At 44.4% G+C, this 17,985-nt stretch overlaps 1 protein-coding gene across 1 annotated transcript; it reads right to left on the reverse strand.

Annotated features, from left to right (window-relative positions):
• Positions 1–289: 289 nt before the first annotated feature.
• Positions 290–641, reverse strand: LOC116820959 (histone H4-like). The gene has a single exon (XM_032773775.2). It carries the CDS (start codon positions 617–619, stop codon positions 308–310), a length of 312 nt encoding a protein of 103 aa, XP_032629666.1. The 5' UTR covers positions 620–641; the 3' UTR covers positions 290–307.
• Positions 642–17,985: the final 17,344 nt, after the last annotated feature.

Raw genomic sequence — 17,985 nt, forward strand, 5'->3', positions numbered from 1 at the left:
CATTCATGTCCTCCCTCTCCTTACGCTGGGCCAGGATGCACTTATCAAAGCTCCACGCAGTCCTGGGCCCCCCCTCACTCCCCGCAGCCAGGGTCTCGCTGTCTCTCAGCCTCGCCAGTTTCAGCTTTCTCTTCCAGTTCCCACTGTCTTTGTCTCTCCCCATGTTCCCTCTGTCTTTCTTTCTCTTCCTAGTCATGTTCTCTCTGTCTCTCACAATCCTCCAGCTCTCTCAGTTTTAGCTTTCTCCCCCATTCCAGCTGCTTCCGCTCCACGGATGCCGAGCATTCTGTTGACTTTAATGAGCCGTTTAGCCGCCAAAACCATAGAGAGTACGACCCTGGCGCTTCAGGGCATAAACCACATCCATAGCCGTTACAGTCTTTCGCTTGACGTGTTCCGTGTAAGTGACAGCATCGCGGATTACGTTCTCCAAGAACACCTTCAGCACTCCCCGGGTCTCTTCGTAGATCAAACCCGAAATACGCTTTACTCCCCCGCGTCGAGCCAAGCGACGAATCGCCGGCTTCGTAATACCTTGGATGTTATCCCAAAGCACTTTACGATGGTGCTTAGCACCCCCCTTCCCCAAACCTTTACCACCCTTACCGCGACCAGACATGCCGAAATCAAATCACACACAGCTGACCCCGGGAAGATCCCCTGCTGGGGGTGAGCTTCGCAGGGAGGATCCCCTGCTGGCTGCGGGAGGGGATCACAGTGCCCTCGGCATTCGCTGGGCTCCTTCCCACCCTTCCCCTAGGCATAGGAATGGAGGGTCTCAGGAAGCTCTCAGCTGCCAGCTGACCTCTCCCAGCAGGGACAGACACTGGTGCCTGTGCTGCATCTGCCAGACTGCTTCCCTCAGACACAGGAATCAGTTCATTCAAGCGATCTCCTCCTCCAGCTGGACAATCAGTTGGTCTTTGGTGAGCCTCCCACTGCGCAGCCCCCTCTGCTTGCACAGCTCCACCAGGTCACACTTAAGCCGCTTGGCATACATCTTTCTGCTGGCCACTCACAGGCCGGGGTGCTTGCTGCTCCCCATGGTTTCCAGGGGGACCCCTAGTGCACCAGCCCTTCTTGAGGTCACTACCTCTCTGCCAGGGTTGAGCTGCAGACTCCTCTGCCCCTGGGACCACTTGCTGCAATCCCCCAGGGGACCCTGTTACTGCAAAGTCCTTCTCACTGGGCACACACTCCCAGGGGTTAATCACCCCTACAATCGTCCCTTCATTTTACTGGTCCCCAGTCACTTACTGAAGGAAGCGCCGTTCACGGGGTGCAGTATCTCCCGCTGCTGCCACCAGTGTCACGGAGAGTGGGGGAGTCTGGCCCTGCATCCCTCTTCCTGGGACTCACAGTGACTCTCAGCCAGCCAGTAAAACAGAAGATTTATTGGACAACAGGAATGCAGGTTACAGCAGAGATTGTAGGCAAAGCCAGGACCCCTCAATCAAGTCCTGCTGGGGTTCAGGAAGCTTAGTTCCCTGAATTCCCACCACCCAGCCCAAAACTGAAACTAAACTCAGCTCCCTCCAGCTGGCCCCTTCCTTTGTCCAGCTTCCCGGGCAAAGGTGCTGACATCTCCCTGCTCCCTGGCTCAGGTTACAGCCTTAGGTCCTGGTCCCTCACCTAAAGTAATCCCCGGCTCTCCCATCCCCCACACAGACAGTCCCTACTCCATCACACACCCTCTGAAGGTTGTTGGCCTCACCAGGTTAGTCTTGAGGGGCTCAGCCGTCCAGCTAAATCACCCACTTAATAGGCGAATGGAGGAGCCCCTTCTATGGTAACAAAGGTCCTACCGCTGTGCCTTTGTTGGTGTCTTTAGCCCTGTCCTCATACCCTTCTGGACTAGCTTTAAGTCTGTCTCTGCCCTGTTATACAGCACTTCCCCCTTGAGACTCTTTGTTCTGAGCAGTTTCTCACTACCCCAGCTCTCCAACCAGGTGACTCCGAAAGTTCAGTCTCTTCCAGGGATGGTAACCAAGAAATAACCAGAAGGACTGTCTGCTCTTACCAGGGTCTTCAGCCCCATCCCCGAGCCTTTTAAATTCCAGCCCTTTGCTAGGGCTTCTAAACAAGCCTTAGCCCCTTCTCAGGATTGAGGCCACTTTCCCACTGGTCACTGGGGAAACCCAAGCTCACCCGCTACTCTGGTTCCCAACTCAGGGACCCTACAAACAGCAGCCACATGCTGCTTCCCTTAATAGCTGGTGCTGCTTCATTCCCTAGGCTGCTTCCCTCATTGCCCCATAACTTTCATCCATTACCTTATGGCAGGGATCGGCAACCTCTGGCATGCAGCTCACCAAGGTAAGCACCCTGGCAGGCTGGGCCGGTTTGTTTACCTGCTGCATCTGCAGGTTCAGCCGATCGTGGTTCCCACTGGCCGTGGTTTGCTGCTGCAAGCCAGTGGGGGCTGCGGGAAGTGGCTTGGGCTGAAGGATGTGCTGGCTGCCACTTCCCGCAGCCCCCATTGGCCTGTAGTGGCAAACCACAGACAGTGGGAGCTGCGATCAGCCAAACCTGCAGATGCGGCAGGTAAACAAACCGGCACAGCCAACCAGGATGCTTACCCTGTCAAGCTGCATGCCAAAGGTTGCCGATCCCTGCCTTAGGGTTACAGTCCTTAGGTTCTCTCTGTCTGTTCCATGTTTGAGCAAGTCTCTCCCAAACCTCCTCACCTGAAGAGGTGTCACATTCTTCCAGACCTTCCTCACGCTTCTAGTCCCAGTAAGGTACTGACCTACTCAGGCTCCTTTTATCTAGGCTATTGGGCTCTGATAGGCTGCAGAGAAGCAGCCATTCTAGGCAGGGGTGGAGGATCCACCTTCACTGCTCCTTTCCTGGGGCAAGTGGTAGTAGTACTGTGGGAACTCCAGCAGAGGGCCGCAAAGGCCCTGATGCGCCTCATCATGGCTTTAAAGCACCCATGCTTTGGAACAGAGCTGGCTGGATTTGAGGCCACCTTTAAAAGGACAAACTGCAGTGTTACACTCTGTAACACAACCTGTTCTTCTATGAACCGGAAGCCCAATATCTCTCTTGGTCAAAGCCACAAAGGAGGACTTATACTGAACACTTCAGTGCCTAATAATTAGGTACACTGCCACCTGTGAAATCCACAGCTCTGAATCAGGCTCCCTATTCAATGCATGAGGAGAGATAGACCCCGTAGAATGGGATCCACAAAAGCCAGAACACTGAGTGGGGAGCTGCCTAAGTTAGACTGATGGAAATTCTAGAAAGGTGTGGCCTAAGGCCCACCCTTCAAAAGGAGTTAATCACCGAACTCCAGGCTGGAAAAAGGCACTTCCCTCTCCTTGGGATTCAACAGCTGTGAATCCTCTCCTGGAGTTAGGTGCGTAAGCCCATTTCTTGTCAGAAATTGGGGTATTTCTCCCTTTTCACCTTTAGTCTAGTGGTCAGAGTGGTCAACCAGGTTATGAGAGACTCATGTTTGAACTCCAGTTCAGGCTGATATATAGCAGCGGTTTGAACACAGGTCTCCTACTTTTCAGATAAAAGTGTCCAACTGCTGGGCTATAGAGTATTCTAGGGCAGGTGCTCTCTCAGTCTATCCTGTTAAATCAGTTCCATTTTGAATATATAATTAAGCAGCCATTGCATCAGAGACGTATTGACTCCATAACACAGTAAGGGCACTCAAATGGGATGTGAGACACAATAGTTAAAGACTGCACCCCAGCAAGCAAAATCTAGGCACCCACACTCTGGGTGAATGCTGTAACCACTAAGCTAAAGGTTATTAGGGCGGCAGCACCAACACCAGCTGTGTTTTGTGCGAGGCTTGATCCCATAGATGTGTTCAGAACATTTTTCAAGGCTAATTCCCCACTCTGGCACTGCAAGTGCAGAAAGTGGGGGGCCACAAGGATCCTAAAAATTAATACTGCCCAGGCTTGTACTCAACTCCCAAGATTAGAGCTTTTCTCTGATCTTGGATTGGTGGATGCTGCCACCACCCAAGTGCAGAACCCCTTTGAGAGCCCAGGAAGGTACACTTGGGAATTCCTTCCTGTGGGGGTACCCTGAAGCCCTTTCACCCCCACTCCGGGGATGAGCTGAGAACGTGGGGGGAGGAAATCAGCTGTTGCCACTAGCTAATTAAACAAAATGTGTACAAATCTCTTATGACACAAAAATCCAATTCTTAAAAAACGTCAATTTTATTAATAAAAAAAGAAATAAAATACATCTGGGAACTCAGGCTAGTGCTAGATTTTAAAAGATCAACTACAAGGATTAAGCACCGAGAATAGCTTTCTTGAGGTCCACCTTAAAGGTTACAAGAAAAACAAAATCACCTGGGGTTAGCACAGAGGAATCCACAAGCTTCCACAAAATAAAAGAGATAAACCTAATCCCATCTTCCTAGACATTTCCTGATCTACTTACATATCTGGGTTTTCAAATGAGTAGTTTCTAGGTATGATACAGAGGATTTTTCATAACTGCTGCCCTGTCTCCCTCTCCCCAGGAGAACAACAGACAGACAAAAGAGGAGTCTTTTTCAATTTTAAAAAGTTCTAGCCTTCCTACTGGTTCTTTTGGCCAGGTGCCCACTCACTTCCTTTTACCTATGCATAGCAGTGAGACTTTTTAATCCTTTACAGGTAGAGCAATTAGAGAACAGCTACTAAGAGGGATTTTATAAATACTGGCTGGCTGGGTATCCATAAAAGGGAGCGACCCCACACCCCCCTTCATTTATCACAGCATTCCTATGAATTGGGGCCATCACGCAAGATAGGTAGCGAATGTCATTTGAGGATTCCACTGGGCGATAGGCATCTGAGCATCAGGTATTAAACAACATTGCAAAGGCCCACTAGCAGAAATTTGGGCACCTAGGAGGTGTATGGCTAGGCTACAGCTGGGAGTGTACCTCCCAGCCCAGGTAGACAAACTCATGTTGGCTCTGCTTGATATAGGGTGCTAAAAATAGCAATATGGACATTGCAAGATGGGCAGCAGCTTGGGCTTGTTAGGGAAAAAGGGAATTAAAGGAGGGTATTAAAGGACGCTTGCTAATGATGGAAGTTCAGATGATCCCTGATTTAGGGTCTGTAACCTACGATCTCAGTAAAACAGAAGAAGGACACAATTAAAGGTGAATGAAAAAGACAGTTTATTAGGTACAGGTACAAGTAAAGAACACTTGGTGGCTTGGAATTAGGGATCTGAAGCCCAGGCCCTCTAGCCCTTACAGATGTTATGGACTAACAGTCAAGAAACCTATACTTTACAGATAAGATGTCAGCCACAGAGGGAGGGTCGTGTCCAACCGATTGCCTCAGCTCTGGTACAATGGACAATCCAGACCTTCTACTGTGCCTAGCGATGGTGGAGTGCACAGGAGGAACACGGATCAAATCGGTTTCTGGACCTGAATCCCTCAATCTCAAGTAAATAGGGGTGAGTTGATGTGCTGCCTCTCAGAGACTGCTTACAATGACCAATGACTGATGCAGACATGGGCTGCCACCAGTATGGACAGCACCTTAATGCCTGTGAGAGGAGCTTATGTACTTTCTTGTCTCCAGGCAGAATTGCCAGATCACATGATCAATCTTTTCCTTCCTTACAGAAAAAGGCACCAAAAGCCCAACAAGAAGGGAGACCAACATAGCTCCCAAACAACAAATTTACAGAATTCAAAATGGTGATTGTGAACAAATTTTTAAAATGATGCCATAACACAATATACAGTTAGAATACATAACATAACAGTTTTCCTGTACAGGCTAACCACCTGAGCTCACGCCCAGAGGGTCATGTGTGTTTGTACTTGGGTGGCAAGCCTAAGCCACTGCTTCTGCTGCAATATCCACCATGTGCTTCAGCAGAGCTAGTGTAAGTCTATCTATGCAGGCTGGGAGACTCACCCCCAGCTGCAGTGTAGACATATCCCAGGGGTCTGTACCCATGGAAACTTAGGGTCTATCTACACAGGAATAGAAGACCTGCACATAGCCATGGCTGACTCGGACTCATGGAGCTAAAAATCATGTAAACATTCAGGCTCAGGCCAGAGCTTGAGCTCTGGGACCCTCTACCCGTGCAGGCTCCTAGAGCTTGGGCTCCAGCCTGAGCATCTACACAGCAACTTTTCAGCCCTAGAGCCTGAGCCCCATGATTCATAGTCAACTGATCCAGGCTAGCCACTGCTTTTCTATTCTTGTGTAGACATGGCCTTATGCATGTAGGACAGGGATTGGCAATCTTTGGCACATGGCTTGCCAGGGTAAGCACCCTGGCAGGTCGGGCCGGTTTGTTTACCTGCCATGTCTGCAGGAAGCAGCAGCCAGCATGTTCCTTGGCCCGCGCTGGTTCCCGCAGCCCCCATTGGCCTGAAGCAGTGAACCACGGCCAGTGGGAGCTGTGATCGGTCGAACCTGCGGACATGACAGGTAAACAAACTGGCCTTACCCTGGTGGGCCACGTGCTAAAGGTTGCCAATCCCTGCATGTAGGAGTTTAAGCATCTACAGGTTTAGGCAGCAGCTGAGTGGGGAATTTTAGGATATAAATTTTGGACTTAGACACCTAATTGGGTAGTTAAGTGCCTAAATCCCTTCATAGATCTAGTCCCCTATAAGTTTAACTTAACTCTGAGTCTGAGGTGCAAACACAACACCAAGCTCCTTGAATTAAAAAAAAACCTGACATGTAATAAGAGAAGGAGGAAGTGCAAGTAAAAGTACTGCACAATATAAAGCATGAGAGAGAAAATGAATTACAACTTGCTAAAGGTTGCCTAGCAATGCACTATATGTAGGTAACGGAAATGAGGATATTTTTCATGTAAAGTGGCAATCAATACACCCACAACATGAAAAAGTTTTGCCAAAAGCTGCTGAGCTGCTAATGGAAAAATTTGTAAGAAAACAAAAGTCCCTGAAGAATAAAATAAATCAGGTTTCAGGCTCCAAAGTACTTTTGCATACACAGAAAGTAATGACATTTCATTTCCTCTACTTCAGCCAAGAATGCCAGGCAGGCTGGATTGCATAGGGCTCCTATGACCCTTTCTGTTTCATTTCTAATTAGGATAATTTGGTAATGTGAATTAACAGAGGCTAGAGAGATATTAGAAAATAATGTGTTCAGATTCAGCCTGTCTTCTGTTCGTGAATAGCTTACGCCTTCTCATTAGTTATTTAGAATTATTTGCCAGTTTCTACAAACAATTTATGATCTGTAGATTAGCTGTGGGCCATTCATTGCTCTTTATTTAAGATTTGAGTTGTTTCATTTAGTTTCACTTGGACACGTGGGCCCAGATGTCTCCCCTAGATCCACAAACTGAGGGGATATCTGTACATGGATCTCCTCCATCTCAGATGCTTCTCTGGGAAGAGATAGGGGATACTGGGTGAAGTTCAGAGATTGTACAGAAGAATAAGAATATCCATGTAGATAGCCCTGGCCTCCCACAGATCTGTCTGGTTTGAAGTGGCTCCTGTGACTTTTTCTACAGATGGAATACCTGGTCTGGTAACAGGTCAATGGGTGGATATCTCCACAAAAGATCCTTTCAGAGACTACCTTCTGCAGAGCCCCTTACCATGTGTTTTTCAGTTGGGTGGGGACGATTTGGGATGCAGTCTTGATTATATTCCTTGGTTAAATAAATATGGAAAATAGTTAAAAATTAAACTTTCCCAGAAAATTTCACAATTTTTTTTGAAAACCAGCAGAATGAAACTATTTTCAAACTTCTCATAAACATTTTTTTTTACCAACTCTATATATTTCATTCTACTGGGTTGAAAATTCTTACACATACAACTGTATGTGTTTCATGTCAAAAAGCACAAACAATGATTCATAAATGAATATGGTGAATTCACTCCAGTGTTATTGGTAGGGTCATCTCATTTGTTGTTTTAAAGCATATTCATGGAAGTTCTCTTGAACCTCTGAATGTGTCGCAAACTCTAGTACAAGTGATGATTCACCTGAAAATATTTATGAAGTGTATTGTTAATTGACATTTGTCATTTGCCATTCTCCTCTATGAAAAAATTCAGTCATCTGATCAGTCAGAAGAAACACGTGACCATAAGTAATAAACCATACCACATGAATGATGGACAGCAAATAGCCAAAGATAGTTGAAGCAAGAAGTTCACAAACAACTCAGACTGGCATTTGTCTGCACAAACTATTCTGCAGATGCTTGAAAACAAAGATGGAAAAACTGGGGCACAAAAAAATTAAGGACCAAACTTTCAAAAACCTCCAGTACTTTTGGGTGTCCAAGCTGAAACTCCAATGTTCTGATTTTCAGAGGTTTCCCCCTCAACTCTATCTGAAGTCAACAGGAGTTACAGAAGCTCAGAAGCTCTGAAAAAATCAGGCTCTAGGTCTCAGAACAGCTACCCCAAACCTAAAGTATCCAAAATCAATGGACATGCTTTTGAAAATGTTGGCCTAAGTGTCAAGGTCACATTGCAACCTGGCAGCAGAGCAAAGGACAAATCTATGTATCCTGACTCCCAGTCCCACATTTCATTTCCTGAATCATGATGTCTTATATGTAGACTTGGGAGAATTCATTTTTTCTCAGTAAATGCTGGTAAGTGTCAATTTCACTGTACACATACAAAACAACAAAAAATATTTCCATTGATAATCTCTGAAATTTACAAATCAGCTAAGTAAGAAAAATGCTTCTTAAGAACTTAGAGTTTGATTTAAGGATATTAACTCTGTATATTTTGACATGTGATGTTGACAATTTGGGTTTTAACAGCTAGAAAGCTTTAACTTTTTGAACTGACATCCATTGTCATTAAATAATTATTGTCTGTCCCCATCCCCATAACTTACGTCAAACTGTGAAAATTTAAAATTGATAAAAATATTACAAAATGCTTTAAAATAAACATTTATACTATCCATACAAAATATTTTTCTTATCAGATGCAGAGACTGCCAATCCAGTTTGTGGCAACCTCATCATCAAACTGCACAGCCCTCAGACCACCATCAAATCTCGTTAAAGGGCAGTCATCAGTGATGTGTGACATTGTCTTTGGCCACAACCACATGGGAGAGCCATTCTTTGGCCCCAGGTATGAAGGCTGGCTGCCCATTGACCATGACATGTTCAAAATCGGTTCAGAGGGGCACATAGCGGCATGGCAACTCAAAGCTGGGTACATACATGGTCAGTTCAGTTATAAGAAACTGGTTTCTGATGTCAGTTATTGATATGGCATGATCTATATCACAGAGAAATCTGGGCAGGGCAAGTGCTTTGATGACAAGCACACTCTTGGGTGGTTGGAGAGGTCTGTATATAGTGGTAGGCTCAGATTTGCCCTGATCTTTTCAGCCATCCTGGCTGTAGCAGCCTCATGATGCATGTGTAGAGGAATGATGTTGCTTAACATGAGGAGAAATACTAGTGGCGTGGATCAAATTGTCCCAGTTACGATGCACATGGTTGAGTGTACCTGTGTGTCAACCAACTTGACATGAGATGAATGGAGCCAGACTAAAGCATAGGATTCTGCAGCAGAGTAACAGAGGGCTACTGGATGATCGGAGAGTTTGAGCATTTGTTCTCCATGATGTTTTAGCTAATTTATTATTTTGTTACTCAACCTCATTTTAACCACAATTTTCCTCAGGTGGTTAAGATATGTCACAGATCTAAGTAGGATTACTCTGAGGTAGACTGGGTCGAATTCATGTTTCAAGTGATGTCCATTAACATTCAGTTCTTGTGCTGCTCTGGCATTATAAAGATAGAACACATTTGAAACTCTCTTGGATACACTTCGTTGTAAAAGCCACTGACTACGATATTCAGACATCTTAGTCAAATCAGTGTTTAGGGTGTCTTCAAGTTCTGGGAATGACTGTGCTTGGATGCCTAAGCAAATGAAATCTGTGTGTGTGAATTTGTGGGACTAAGTAAGTGGGAGGTTATTTGTGTACAGACTGAAAAGTGTCAGTGCCAGCACAGAACCTTGGGGTAAACTGTTGGTTTACCTTTTCCATGTGTTAACTCTGTCTCCCATGTGCACTCAGAAACGTCTGTTGTGGAAGAGGAGGACTATGATGTTGACTACCCATGCTGGAAATGCTCTTGACAATTTGACTATGAGCCCTGTGTGCCTGACTGTGTCACATGTTTCTGTCAGGTCCAGAAATACAGCTCCCATCTTCTGGTTTTTCCTAAAACCATTTTCAAAAAATGTTGTCAACGCTACAACTGGATCATAGATGCTCCAACCTCTCTGAAAGCCTGCTTACACAACCCTGAGTATTGACTGCATTTCTGGAGAGATGTGCTGGAGAATGAGATACTCCAGTAACTTGAATAGCACAGACAGCAGGGGTATTGGTCATCAAAATTATAAAAAATAAAAATGGAATGCTGCCCAGCCTCCTTATATGCATTAGCCCTTGACAAATACCATACTATACAAAGTAAAACAAATTTATACTTGCAGTTGCATAGTATTATTTGGCACACAGATATATTCATTTAAACTAAAATTAAAAGTAAAATGACCAGAATCTTTCCTGGAAAAATAAGATTTATCTGCTATTTATTTTGTTTTTAAAAAGAGCCAAATACTCCATATAAGGACCAATTTAAAGATTTGAGTAGTGGGAAAATATCCTGCAAAGAGCATTTAAAAAAAAAAATCTGAAGTCAAAGCAAACTTATTGTTCAGCCTGATATAGTTATTTATGGAGATTTCATAATTGGAGCATTTGTCTTGAGCATTAATAATATGATTAGCAATATTATGTTATGCCAGCATATATTAATATTTATGCAAGATGACTACATGCACATAATAAAAATGACCAGCTTAATATTCTGTATTAGACCTGCCTGCCTCTGCTAGTTTTTATCAGCAACACTTATTTTAAAATGTTGGGCCCCACGTCTGCACTGAAAAGTATATGGACATATTCCTGTAGCTAAGTGCAGTGCACAATTGGGGTTTTGGTGTGTATGGTAGTGAATTTTTTTTTAGTAACAGGAGATTGCTTTAGTAGGGCTACTGGGAATTAAAAGAGGCACATACCTGTCCAGCCCCTGAGCTCCTGACCCAGGATACTCGCCCCCAGCCCCACCCCTGCTGTCCCCCCTCCCCTGCAACCTCAGCTCATTCACTCCGCCGCCAGAGCAATCCTCTGGTCGGCGGGGCTGTGAGCTCCTGGGGCAATACAGCTGCAGAGCCCAGCCTGACCCGGTGCTCTATGCTGCATGGCAGTGGCAGCAGCGGCGGCAGCATAACCCAGCTGCAGCTGGGCGGCATGGCCAGCCACCGGTGCTCCAGGCAGCACGGTAAGGGGGCAGGGAACAGGGGAGGGGGTGGATAGAGGGGAAGGGAGTTCAGGGTGATGGTCAGGGGGCGGGGGGGTTGGATGAGGCAAGGGTCCCGGGGGAGGGTGCGTCAGGAATGAGAGGAGGGGTTGGATGGGGCAGTCAGGGGACTGGGAGTGGGGTGGTGATGGATGGGGCAGGGGTCCCAGAGGGGCCATCAGGGAACAGGGGGGTTGGATGGAGCAGGAGTTGGGGGGGGCAGTTTGGCCACCCCTAAACTGCCCTCCATACAATTTACAAAACTCAATGGGTCAAACCCTCCAATTTACAAAACCCTCAGGTCAAAAAGTTCGCCCGCCCCTGCTATAGAAGATCAAACCATCTGTTCCTAACCCAGCCCTTAAATCCCATACAGGGTAACTGGGTACCCTAGGTTCCTTGAGGTTGTCTCCACATTACTCCTGACGTGCATATGTTGCCCCCAAGCCTCCTACTTGCAGCCCAACACGCTGCATTCTGCTGCTGTGGCTACTGCTGGCCCCCTGCCTGCATCTGCTATTTCCCTGCCCAGCTCTCAGGCTGTCTGTGCCTTGCCTTCTCTTCACAATCAGCTCTCAGGCTGTTGCTTCCATCCTGCTCCTTCTCCTGCAACCTCTCACTGTCTCCTGAGCCCAGTCAACTTTGAACTCCGCATGATACTCTGTTTCCTGTATTTTAGGAATTATGGAATCCTCTGCCAGCTGGATGTTGAACTGCATAATCCAGTGGCTTCCATGGCTTTATCCTTTCCTTCCAGCCATTCAGGGTATGGGGAAGGTATCCTGTAATGATTAGGCAGGTATCATGACTTCTGATGTGAAAATAGTAACAGATTTCTCTCTCTCTCTCTGTGTCTTTTAAAAAATAGGGTAACTACAGCCTTGTGAGACAAATACTGAAAAAGTTATTGAACATCAGTATGTCATATCTTTCCTAGATGCATGGATTGAAAGGCCAGAAAGGACCATTTGGCCATTATGATCATATAATCCAACCTCCTCCATAACACATGACATAGACTATGACAGTAATTCCTTCTTCAACCCCATAAATTCTGGTAGAGAGAGAATATTTCTTTTAGAAAGACATCTGTTATAGAAGTGCTCAGTGAAAGATATGTCTGTATATATTCCCAGACAAAAAAATACATTAAGATGGAATAAAGTTTAAGGTTATGTATCAATAAATGAAGGGTTAAAATAACATGACCAAGTTCCTCCTCTACCTTGGTAGGTCCTCTGCTTATTGGCAGATTTGCTCACCTCAGAGATCTTCTCCTCTGGTGGAACCCACAACCCGGGTAAACTCCTCCTGTGTCTGATCAGCAGTTGGGAGGTTTGCGGGGAACTCGAGCCCAACCTCTACCCCGGGTTCCAGCCCAAGGCCCTCTGGATTGCAGCTGTCTACAGTGCCTCCTATAACAGCTGCATGACAGCTACAACTCCCTGGGCTACTTCCTCATGGCCTCCTCCAAACACCTTCTTTATCCTCACCACAGGACCTTCCTCCTGGTGTCTGATAACATTTCTACTCCTCAGTCCTCCAGCTGCACACACACCCCCACATAGCTCCTCACACACGCACCACAAACTGAAGTGAGCTCCTTTTTAAACCCAGGTGCCCTGATTAGCCTGCCATGATTGGCTGTAGGTGTTCTAATCAACCTGTCTGCCTTAATTGTTTCCAGAAAATTCCTGATTGTTCTGGAACCTTCCCTGTTACCTTACCCAGGGAAAGGGGACTTACTTAACTTGAGGCTAATATATCAGCCTTCAATCACTCTCCTGTAGCCATCTGGCCTGATCCTGTCACAAACATTACACTGATACTGTAATTATTTTTTTTAAAAAAACAAGCATTGCAAACCCAGAAAATTCAGAGTTAAGGTTACATTTACAAAAAATCCAAATACATTGAGCTCTGGCAATGTACAGAGACCCTTAACTTTTCGGATGCCATGAAATAATTATGCGATTATGATTAGGACATTTTAGGGTGTGTGAACCAAGATTACATTACATTGATTTTTTTTAAAGACACATTACCTTTTTTTCACATTTTTCTCTTCATAGAGTTACATACAAATGACATTTTTTGAGGAACAAACCATACCTGACATTGCTAGAAACAAAGTGGGAAGGGTGATCTAGCTCATCTTTTTGTGGTGTTTGTTTGCTGTCACTCTCAGTCTCTGACTTGCATCCAGTTTAGAAAAAATAGATGCAAGTAAGCCCTTTAAGCATAAATATTTATTCTAACCAGTGAAGACCAGCTTAAGAAGCAGAAAGAAAATGTTTACTTACAGCTGTTTAGAGTGCAGCCATACCCTCAACATGTGTGAAGTGTAAGTACTCTCTCTTATCCTTCTGAGTGGTTCAATTATATCATCAAATATATTGTGTCAGACTTTATCCATAAACTGGTATATGATTTGGTTAAACCGTATTGGAAATGTCCCTAATAAATGCAAATTGCAGAGCTAGTGATTAAAGTCTCAAACGTTAACATTTTCTCCAGTAAGCCGCTGCTCTAATGCAATCTGTTCCAGCTGATATCACATCGATAGAGGGTTTTATTACGGCAAGATTTCTTATATTGCCTAAGGCTGTGAAAATGTTATTTTAACTTCCTGCAGAATAATGTCACAACCCTTCCATTAAAATTAACCATTAGCATATGAACTGCAAGCTGCTTAATAGCACAATCTCTTAGGCTAATAAAGACCATTCTTTGTTTTTTTCTAAATGGTGAAGTGGGCCATTGTGCAGCGGAGCTCTTTATTAGAGTTGTTTGCCCCGTTTACAACTGTCACTGGGGGTCATATGGAGGGCAACCTGGCTGAACTTTACCTTCACCCAGTAACCCCCAAAACAATCCATTGTTAACACTCATCAACCTGGGACTGAATGAAGCATCAGAGAGAGCTATTAGGCAAAAACAAAAGGTACAATAGAACTGTAAAGTCTGCTATTGCATTCTTGGCAGGATGACATATCTTAGGGCATACACTTCCCTGGAAAAATAAGAAAATTAGCCCACTCAAAAGGAGTGATGAGTCTGAGATCCAGCATACTGACTGCACAGTCACAGATATTTGATGGCACTAAATACAAGTGGGAAAGTAGCTGTAAAAAGGCCTAGAACACAAACAAAAGGGAGGCAATTATTTTATGACTCCTTTTTTCTCTCTTCAATTGCCGTGTTTATAACTATATTTTATTACACATGCTGAGTGGTCACAAAAGTAGAACTGTAGGTATATCCAGACAGGATTTGTCTTGGCAAATGAGTAATCCACTTTGACTAGTATGATCTAGTAGGTTTATCTCCTGAGGAAAGGATTAATTTTTAATTAATGATGATTTCAAGTGATATCACAGTTCATTATCCAGTTCACTGCCCATGAAAAAGCTGGGTGGAGGATGCTGCTGTGCCTCAATTTTAAAAAATAAATTATTGCAACATCCAGAAGTAAAACTCTAAATCCTTGCATCCAGGGATGGAATAGAGCAGTTTACCACAATAAACATGGGTTAGATTCACCTCTATGGACATAAAGTATGGAAATTACCCTCTCTGGTACTCATGTGCTCTGCAGCACCAAAAGCGATTCAGTAACTCCTTACCTCTCCTGAAGAAGCAGCATCAAATTCTAGAAGAACCAACACAGGAGCCAGGTTGATGGAGTCTCTTTAGGAGATTAATTGAAACTGGTACCACACAGAGCTGGTCTTCTCTTGCCACCTCTAGCTACATCCATTGCAGCGGGAGCTCTGGACAGCTTGAGCTAGATTCAAAAGGGAGGCTTAGGTGCTGGAATATGCTTAAACACTTTTGCGCCAGTGAGAAAGAGTATGAGTGAATTACACCATACTCCTGTGGCCACGGAACTCACTTAGGAGCCAGGAGACTCAGTTCCCAGTTCCCCTATAACAATTGATATTCAATTAGTTATACATAGTGGAACAGCTCCAACAGGAAACATTGAGAGATACCTGCTCAGGAATACGTCATAACTCAGTGACTAGGGCGGGAGCCCTAGGTTCAAGTCTCTACTCCATATCAGACAGTAGGAATTTGAACTTGACTCTCCCACATCCTGGGTAAGAGCCCTTGCCAATGGGCTACTGGATGGAATGGGGCACCAGTGTCTTTTGTGCAGAGTCAGGCATGCTTTGAGCACACCTACCGGAATGAGCTTGGAAGGTAAGATAGGGAGGGGAATTCTGAGGCTTAGGACTGAGCTGTGTGCCGAGCTGCTGGGCAGCGTCAGGATTTAGGCAGCAGTATATGTGCTCAGATGCCAAAATTTAAGTGCCTTGCAGATTTTAACAGTGGAAACTTAGGCTTCTTTAGGTGCCTATGGGGATAGGCAGTAGCTGATTGGTGATTTTGTGATTGCCAGTGACACCTAAATGTTGGACTGAGAGGTGCCTAAAGTAGCAGTCAGGTGCCTAAGTTGCTCTTGTGAATCTAGCCCTTTATAGCTTCTCCAGGTAAACTTCTGCCCTGGGGACTCACAACCCAGTATGTACTGGTAAAACCAAAGTGATGAATTTCACTCACTCTTGTTTGCCTTTCATTCATACATCAGCTTTCGTCACAAAGGTTCATTGAGCACTTTTAAAGAGCAGCTGTTTGATGGTGCAAAAGCAACACTACTTGGTAGCTTAGGGAAGGAAGTATAGAAGGGTACCATATCCAACTTAAAATATAGGGGCAATTTCCTAACTGGAATTTGACCAGGACACTAGGCCTAACAACCCCATTCCCACATGCCATGAGATCTTTAAGATCTTACTCCCCCAAAACAACTTTACTTGTGTGTTAGGAAACACCTATGGTTTTTTTAAAAAGTAGCGGCAGCTCCCCCTTTGATTACACAAACCCTCCCCTAACTCAACTTCCTTTCCTTTGCCACCTGCTCCAGCAGCCTCTCTCTTCTGCTCTGTTCCTGTTTCCCTTACCCCCCTCAGTCCCACTGTTCCTGTTTCCATTGCACATACTTCTCTAGTGCCATGCTACTACTCCATCTTCTTCCTACCTCTACCCACTGTCTTTCCCCTTACACTATTTTAGCCTACCCCCTTGCGTCCTATTGCAGCTTGCTATCTACTTGGCATCGTCTAGGACCTCCATTCCTGTTCTCTATTAATCCTATTAGTTACTCAGTTCCTACTAACTTCCAGGCTCATGACATACCTTGCAAAATCAGGCCCAGTGAAAGGAATAGCCTGTTTTATACAAATTTGTTATGAAAAAACCATGTTGGTTTTCAGTGTCTAATAAGCCACTTCTTCACTGGTGGCACACTGTAACCCTCATCAAGTCCCTTAATGTTCCTTTAGGACCTTTTATGATTTCCATTGTCGCTTGACACATAAAACTGTACAAGAAAAGCATAATATGCAAACATTTCTGTTTGTGAGAAGTAGATTCATCTTCTGGAGGAATACATCAAAGAGAACCATCACTAGGCCAGTAAAGAGTTTCCATCTTGTTCCAACAATTCATTCATTATTTGCTATATATATCCCCACTCTTTCTGCACTGTTACACTGTTCCATAATTTGTGTATCATGTCAGTGACTTCTGCATTGTATTTCCATCATTTGTTGATCTTGGATATATGTTTCTGTTTCAGGTATTGGGGTTGTTTGCTTCTTTGTTTCTGGCTCAGTGAACATGAACCAAGAAATAATCTTGTACTTTACACTTTTCAGGGGTGTGTGTGTGTCATAGTCAGCACAAGAATTCTTCCATTTTTCAATATGATGGGAGTCCCCAGGTATGTTTCTCATATGTTTGATCATGTCTCTTGGGGTTTTTTATATAAACTGTCAGTCACTAATTGCATTATAATCATGAGTAAAATCTATAGTTATATCAGGTGCATATTTATTTATTTAGATTTGTATAATCATAAAGTACGTTATCTCATTAACTAAAGTTGGTGCTTACAGAATCTGGATAAATGGAAATGACTCAATGTAATATTTTTTGGCCATTCTGAAAGGTAGGAAAGCACAGAATAAAGTTAATAGGTCTCTGATGGTTCTTTTTTGCCGTTCCAAGAACTCAAAGCAATTTGCTCTTTTGAAATTAAATTGTAAGGTAGACAGGTAACGCTTGCTTTTTCAGAGGAAATAGAAGCAATTATTCTTTATTTAGAAGGGACACTCATTTCCATTCATAAATAACTTAGGGGAAAAAAATCAACCAGATTTTAAGCATGTGGCCAAGAAACACATGTTGCAGCCACTGAAGAAATAACCATATATTAAGTCAGCATTTTCAGAAGGCTTACTTCTACTATATTCATATAAACCACCCTCCTAGGACACTGAAGTAGATATGGTTGGGTGGAGTCTCTGATTCCACCACTGGGAATGGTGCAAGTTTGGATGGATATGTACCATAATGCCAATTCATCATTGCATGGTTACTTCTGAAGAGGAAGTACCTCCTTAGAATAGGGTTTCGTTTCCACAGATGTTTAGCCCAGAGCCTGTGAGAGTCTGGCTGGATACGGCATTCACAAAATTTTGTTTGGAATAAAAAGAAACCTCAACCCAGTTTATAAATTAATCTTAAAACAAAAATCTCGAATTATAGGATACT

This window comes from Chelonoidis abingdonii, chromosome 1 (genome assembly GCF_003597395.2).
Source record: "Chelonoidis abingdonii isolate Lonesome George chromosome 1, CheloAbing_2.0, whole genome shotgun sequence".
Classification (NCBI taxonomy): Eukaryota; Metazoa; Chordata; order Testudines; family Testudinidae; genus Chelonoidis; species Chelonoidis abingdonii.

Coding starts and splice junctions, on each gene's coding strand:
- LOC116820959 (XM_032773775.2), bottom strand. CDS start 619: ATGTCTGGTCGCGGTAAGGGTGGTAAAGGTTTGGGGAAGGGGGGTGCT.